Source organism: Zosterops lateralis (genome assembly GCF_965231275.1).
Source record: "Zosterops lateralis genome assembly, chromosome: 3".
Classification (NCBI taxonomy): Eukaryota; Metazoa; Chordata; class Aves; order Passeriformes; family Zosteropidae; genus Zosterops; species Zosterops lateralis.
This window is the reverse complement of record NC_139764.1, coordinates 35,346,620-35,353,976: the sequence shown is the minus strand read 5'-3', so window position 1 is coordinate 35,353,976 and position 7,357 is coordinate 35,346,620. Positions and strand designations below refer to the sequence as shown.

The 7,357-nt window shown below is 53.1% G+C and overlaps 1 protein-coding gene across 1 annotated transcript; it reads right to left on the bottom strand.

Annotated features, from left to right (window-relative positions):
• Nucleotides 1-814: 814 nt before the first annotated feature.
• Nucleotides 815-4,796, bottom strand: CYP1B1 (cytochrome P450 family 1 subfamily B member 1; the record flags this gene model as incomplete). The annotated part of the gene is made up of 2 exons (XM_083856174.1): nucleotides 815-2,406; nucleotides 3,781-4,796. The coding sequence occupies 2 exons, from the start codon at nucleotides 4,794-4,796 to the stop codon at nucleotides 1,794-1,796; spliced, it is 1,629 nt and encodes a 542-aa protein (XP_083712300.1). The 3' UTR covers nucleotides 815-1,793.
• Between the last annotated feature and the right edge of the window lie 2,561 nt (nucleotides 4,797-7,357).

Sequence of the window (7,357 nt, the reverse complement as noted above, 5' to 3'; positions counted from 1 at the left end):
TCACAAACTTGTACATAATTCAGAAAAACACCTGAGGGTACTCCATGTGTATATAGCAGAAAGCTTTTTTTAGATCTAAAAAGAGATGACAGATGCCATATGAAGTCAGAGACTTTTACTGTGTGGGGTTATAGAGCAGTGCTTGTAGGCTTGATTCAGGTTTTTAAATCAGTAGCAAAGCTTGTACTGAGGATCAGGATTGTGTTGCTGACCCAGCTCTCCTGGTCAGTGGGAGCTGTGTCCCAGCTGCCAGTGGAACTAACACTGGCCATCTCTGGGAAGTCACAGTGCAAATCCTTACTTGCTTAGGTCTCAGCAGAGCTACTTCACTGTGTGGCACTGTAACCTTGTTTTTCTAGCTCTGCTAAACTAATACTTTATCTGGTACTCAGCTGAGCACAGCAAGTCATGTGAGGTACTCTTATGTCTGATTTCATAAGGAAATGAAGGTGACCTGCAGCTCCAGAGAAGTGCCCAACACTTTTCAGATCAGGCATTTCCATAGAGCTGTTTGCTTTCTAGAGAAATATGCAGCTTTGTGAAACAAGCATTAGCTGGAGGTTCAATGCCGTAAAGCTTCATGTGTGTTTTACTTTAAAATAATAAGTGTTTTTAAAAAAAAAATGAACTTTGCCTCACGAACATTATAAAAGTACTTCTTGTTCAGTTAATGGGTAGGTAATTAGGACATGTAACATTACTTTTCCTTTGGAGACTTTGTTCCAAACAAATTGTACTACAAGTACATAGTTGATTTGCAGATATACTATTTAACTCAACCTGACAGAATGACTAGTGAGTAGGGGTATTATTTGTTGTGTGCCTTATTGAGGCTTGTGGCATTAATGTTTTAATATAAACTCCCCCAATCTCACTTCTACCTACCTTGGCCAATATGGATTTTACTGGACTTCCCTATGTGCTTAGGGATAACATTAACTCCATCCTAAAGAAACATAGGGTTCAGCTATACCTTTATAAATCTAATTCAAATACTTACTTTGTTCGTGAACATGATAATGAACAGATTAGCGTATGATTTATATCATCCTTGCCATCTAGTGACATAGAAATTCTGATCTTTCAAAATTTTGTGGAAAGTTACTACATTAGGACATTCTGTTGATTTTCATATAAAATATGAGTTTTAGTTTCAAACATGCTTAAAAGCAAGACTTTTATTTTTTTAGGCATTAATGTAAACATTTTGGAATCCTGAAGGCAAGACTTTACATTGCCATTTTACCAAAAATTATGTGAACACTTATTATTGAGGCATTAACATACATCCCAGCAGCCACAACACCAGAGGTGTCATGAGCCTATGGCAGATTCCAGCAGAGTAAATTCAGAAGCAGGCTGCAGTGTTCTGAGCAACTGCTTTTGTTTATTTTTCAATAAGACACTTCACTTCTGAATGTGGAGTCACTGAAGGCAAACTTAGAGTTAAGGCACAGCACATGGAGACATGGAAAGGATTACACAGACAGCTCCTGGAGATGCTCCAACCAGTCAGTAGATAAAAAGCACTTTACAATGACAACTTTTGTGAACAAGCTAGAAAAGAAAAGGCTTACTTTCAAATTGCATGTTTTATCATTTAATATATTGTTCCCCTGGCTCTCCTTCTAGAATTAAAAAGACGACTGAATTATACCTTGTGCAACATTTCTTCCTGCTTTTATAACATTTAATATTGGCTATGTACCAAAACTATCAGCAGAACAAGCTATGAGTTATATAAGTCTAAAAAGAGGGGGGGGGGGGTTATCTGTAGATGCAAGGTTTATTGCTTAGGCATTTGCTGACAGCTGACTTTCACTGGCTGCTTTCTCTGCTTGCAGTCTTTGGACAGCCTGATCGAGCAAATCCATCGTATCTCTCAGTGTAACATTCAAGGTGAATGGCTTAGGTTTAATGGTCAGCCCATAGGTAAAGTCCATTTTAGGGTCCTCGTTTGGATTAGCAGTAAAATTGCACTGGTGCACCAGTATGGAGGTAAAGAGAAAGAGCTGCACCTTGGATAACTCCTCTCCAATACACCGACGCTTCCCCAGTGAGAAAATCATCACGCTGCTAGTGAGATCTTTATTGATGAACCCATTCTCATCCAGGAATCTCGTTGGATCAAAATCCTCCGGGTTGGACCATTTTGCTGGGTCGTGATTCACTGACCACTGGTTTACAAAGATGACAGTGTCCTTGGGAATGAGGTAGCCCATGATGAAGGTGTTGGTTGTGGTGGCGTGTGGGATAGTCACAGGCACGAAGCTGCTGAAGCGCATGGATTCATACAGGAAGGCCATGATGTAGGGCAGGTGAGGCTGATCTTCAACACACGGCAGACGGTCTCTTCCAACAATCCTATCCACTTCTTCTTGCATTTTAGCCTGCACTTTTGGATACCTGCCATTTAAAGCAAAATGTGTGTGTGTGTGTGTGTGTGTGTGTGCAGATAACACTTTCAAAGGATTTTTCTTATAAATAATCCTGGCTGTAAACATTTTTCACAGAATCTCACTGCTATCCTAAATGATGCAGTTTGAGCAGAGTTTAAATGTATTGCAGGAACGTGTAGACTTCAGTTGAAAACTGAGGAAAAAAAAAACAAGCTTCCCATGCACTGGTGTAATTTTACATTTGCTCAGTTTTTACTTCAATATCCCACGTAACTAGTTCTAAACATAAAAAATAACAATAGCCTGAAGTGTGCCGAAACTGAATATTCTGATCCAATTTTGAAAATTAATGTTAAAACTAGAATTACTTGTCTCTTCTAAGTATTAGATTTTCCATGGGAACAAGAATTTGATTTTCCAACTCTGTATGTGACTTTTAAAAGTTAGCATGGAGTTTGTTATCACTAGACTTATTTCATACCTTTGAAAGCCTGCAGGTTTCTAAACTAGAAAAAAAAATCCCTATTATTAAATTGTCAGAACAGCCTTATGAACATCCCACTTTCAGTTTGAGAAGACATTTTCTAATTAATACCAAATTATGTTTTCTCTATAATGTATTTAAAGATGACTGTGTTAAAGTTTGGCCAGTTTGGAAAGCTACACAGCATCCAAACAAGATCAAAACGTTAATACATCTTTTGATGGTCTAAAAGCACACATTCTGCCCAGGAGCCTTAATTTGTTTTAAGTATTCAAGTTTGGCTTCTGCATCTTTACTTTTTCCTCCTGCAGCAGACTGACATGTCTAATGCTGGGCAGACATGAGAACTGTGGAGAAACCCAAAAGTTATGTGAACATTGGGCATCACACCCTCAGCTGGAGTGTTGAATATTTGCCTGTTTGTCAAGAAGCGACTGAGTAGATAATTGTTTGTATGAGCCTACAAATGACACGGGCGATGGAAGGAAAAGCCAGGCTAGGAAAGGGAGTCAGTGTAACCTTCTCCTAACCCACGTCCCCTGCCCGAGTTCCCCGGGCCGGGCCGGTGCCAGGGGAGCTGCCCGAGGGCTCTGCCCTGCCCGGTCACGCAATGGCAGGAGGGCACACAGCGGCACTCGGCATAATAGCGGGCCTGTACAGCGGTGCACGAACTCCTTATCGCGCTTAAGCGCTCCTTATCCTCTTCCTATGATCTCCTTGATCTTGACCCGTTACTTTCAGGTTTTACCCGGCTGCCTTTCTGCTGCCAGCCTCTCCTCATGCACCATAGCCCTGACTAGGGTGGGATTTCTTTTATTTTATACTTTCTTATCTCTTTCTGGCAGCTTTCCGCGTCAGTTAACGGGGGGCGGGCAGGCGGGGAGCGCGGGCACGTACCTGATGAGGAAGATGAGGAGCCACTGCAGGGCGGTGGAGAGCGTGTCCTGGCTGGCGCCGAAGATGTCGGTGACGGTGGCGGGGACGTGCTCGAGCTGCAGGCGCGGCTGCTCCCGCTGCAGGCGGATGAAGGCGTCCATCATGTCGCGGGGGGCGGCCCCGGGGACTAGGCTGCGCTGGTGCTGCAGGAACTTGCCGCGGACGAAGCCGTAGAAGTCGCGGTTGAGGTCGCGGAAGGCGCGGTAGGCGGCGCGGACGGGGCTGGGGAAGCGCTGGAGCCAGGGCAGAGCATCCACCAGGCTGCCCGCGCCCACCGCCCGCCCGAACTGCTCGTTGCGCCCCACGATGCGCAGGAACTCGCCGTCGCCGTGGCTGTAGCGGCGGCCGAAGCACAGGGCGCTCATGACGTTGGCCACGGCCACCAGCAGGACGCGCGAGGGGTCGAGGAAAGCGCCGCCGGCGCTGCCCCGCACCAGCAGCGCCACCAGCGCCCGCGCCTCGCCCAGCAGGTGCCGCTCCAGCAGCCGCCGCGGCCCGGGGCCGCCCGCGGAGAAGGCGCGCACCGTGGCCTGCGCCGCCCGCCGGTGCAGCTTCCAGAGCTCCGAGTAGCCGCCGAAGGCCAGGCTGAGCCCGCCCGACACCAGGCGGAAGGACGGGAAGGGCGGGCGGCCGGCGAAGGCGGCGCCCTGGCGGACCAGCGCCTGGCGGATGGCGCGCTCCCCGTTCAGCACCACCACGGGCCAGCGCCCCAGGCGCAGCTGGAACACCGCGCCGTACGTGCTGGCCAGCCGGGCGAAGGACAGGTGCGGGGCGCTGCCCAGCTGCGCCGCGTTGCCGATCAGCGGCCAGGGGAAAGGGCCCGGCGGAGCCCGGCGCCGCTCCTGCCGCCGGCGCTGCTGGTGCCGCAGGAGGAGCTTGCCCAGGTGGACGGCGGCGAGCAGGCACAGGAGGAGCAGGAGGGAGCTTTGCAGCGGGGGCAGGCCGTGCAGCGCTTCCCCGAGCCTCTCCAGGGCCATGCTGCAAGGGAAAGGGAAAGGTCAGCGGGGGGCTGGGGACACCTTGGGGTCCGGGGGCAGGGGGAGCCTGGACGGGGCGCGCCAAGAGCCGCCCCAGCGCTCCGAGTCCGGGCAAGACCTTCTGTGCGCTCCACGTGTGCCTAAAGCCCCCGAATCCTGTGCGGAAAACAAGGGATAATCGATAATCAAGTGGCGAGCTTCTAATAGGAGATCCAAGTCGTATTTGGCGGGGAGGGGAGGGACTGCTGCTCTCTCTCCGCCGGTGAGGGAAAGTTCTCAGCGAGACATCCAACAGGTCACGGCTGAGAGAGGCACAGAGGGAAGCAGGAGGATGCTCTCTCCTGACGGCTCTCCGCAGATGCAGGCAATTGCCTCGGGGACAGGTTAATGCCGGCGCTGCGCATCCCTGCCCCGGCCAAAAATCCCCTGCGAGAAACGGGTACCAGCCCCAGTGTCGGAATTTCCTCTCCATCCCCAGCCCTCGCCTCCTCCCGCACCTTCGGGCCCGGTTTGCCGCCCCGGGGATGGGCTGCGGGGGATGCTGAGCACTGTCTGAGTGCTCCCGCTTCCATCCCCGGGGGATGCCGAGCACTGCAGGGCTCTGAGTGCTCCCGCTTCCCATCCCAGGGGGATGCTGAGCTCTGTGCTGAGTGCTCCCGCTTCCCATCCCGGCCCGGGGACCACCCGCTCCTACTGTTCGCTCCAGCCTTCCAGAAGCCGCGAGGGGATGGATGAAGGGTGAGAGAAGCGGCTCCTGTGGCAGGACTGACCTGTTGCGCGCTGCTTCCATCCGAGACCGCGGGGAGGATGGAGAGGAGCTGTGCGGGCGGCGGCAGCTGCGGCTCCCAGGAGAGCGGCGATCAGATCCCAGCCTTTGGGAAAGTCATCGGGAGCCCCGGTACCTGTCACCGGAGCTTGGCAGGTCCTGTGCAGGCAAATGCCAGTCGCGCCCGATCCCAGCGCAGTTATCACCTTCCCGGCTGTTTAACCCTTTGGAGCTCGGCCCAAGGCGGCCCCGCGGGGGGGAGCGAGCGGCTGCTGCGCCCCTTCCCTCTCTGTCCCTCTCTGTCCCTCTCTGTCCCTCTCTGTCCCTCTCTGTCCCTCTCTGTCCCTCTCTGTCCCTCTCTGTCCCTCTCTGTCCCTCTCGCCCGCAGGGGAGGGAGCGGGGCTGGGGAGCGAAGGGCAGCGGCTCAGGGGGCGCGGAGGGGCCGGCCCGCTGCTCTGGGGCTCAGCCCGAACCGGAGCCGCCGCTCCTGGCCCCTGGCATTGCCCCTCCCGCCTTTAAACCCCACGGCACCCGCGGGGCGGGCGGGACACGGGCGGCCCCGCTGGCAAATCGCCGCTCCGTCCCCGGCTTGAGGGGTCGCAGTTATTTGCCAGCTGCCCTGGGGCCCTCGCCAAGCTGAAGCGCGGATGCTTTTATGGCCGGGGCCAGAAGTTCCAGCGGAGGAGGTGCCGGGCGGGGAGCGGGGCGGCGGGCGGGCTCGGGAGGAGAAGTCTCGCCTGCATCTTCGGGGCTGAGGGAGCCGAGGAGCTTCCCCTCCTCCGCCTGTCGCCTCCCCGTTGCGTGCGGAGTTAGCATTGCGTGAGCCGGGGCTGGAAAGCCTCCAGCCATCTCCTCCCCGGGCCCCTACCCCTCCTGTCAATACCTGACACGGCTCCGGGGGAACGGGGCCGGGGAGCGCCGGGCAGCTCACGCCCGGCCGGCTCCGCTGCCCCCCGGCCTCGCCCCCGCCCTGCGCCCGCTCCTCTCCCGCTTACGGCGCCTTTCTCCTCTTAAATCTGGCGCCCGCACCGGGAGAGCTGTGGGTACGGGCTCCAAACCCCCCAGGGCTTTCCGGCACCCCGCTGCAAAACCCCCAGACAGGGAGGAAATCGTTCCCCGAGAAAACAGAACGCCTTTGCTTTGTTCTTGTCATTTTTGCAGTAACGAGAAAAATGTGAAAGCGCAACGCTTATTTCGGATTCTTTACAGTCACGTCATGAGAAGAAAATACGGTGTTTTGGTAGCATTTAGGGATTAGACAAAATTAGATGTTGGGAGTCAGCCCAGCTCAGGGTGTGAGGCCGGTCCTGGCCAGGCTGCTACTGCTGCTGTGTAAATTGCAATTTTTTTGGTAAAAAGTGTAATCCTGCCTGTTGTCACTGTCCCAGGCTCCTCCAGACAGTGATGCTCCTTCTTGCTCAGACAGGCATCAGCCTTGGGTCATCTGTTGGCTTGGGGTGTCCTCCTGTCACTGCCAAGTAACAGAGGTGTCAAAACAACTTTTTCTGAGCAGTGCTGGAAAAAGTGAGCTGCCCTTTCCCAGCCCCACTTCCAGGGTGAACTGGAAGGATTCTGCACACATACCCCAGTTTCAAAAAAGAGCAAAGACAGCTCCATCCCTATGGGACCAAGGTTAGGGTGTCCTGGTATCTCCATCCCTATCAGGACACTGAACCCAATTTCACATGCTATAACCACTCAGCTTTGGAAAAGTTGTCACCATTCCCTTCTTCATCTGTGTCATTTTAAAGAAGAGACATGGACATCTTCTGGCAAAGTTCACCCAGTTGAGTGG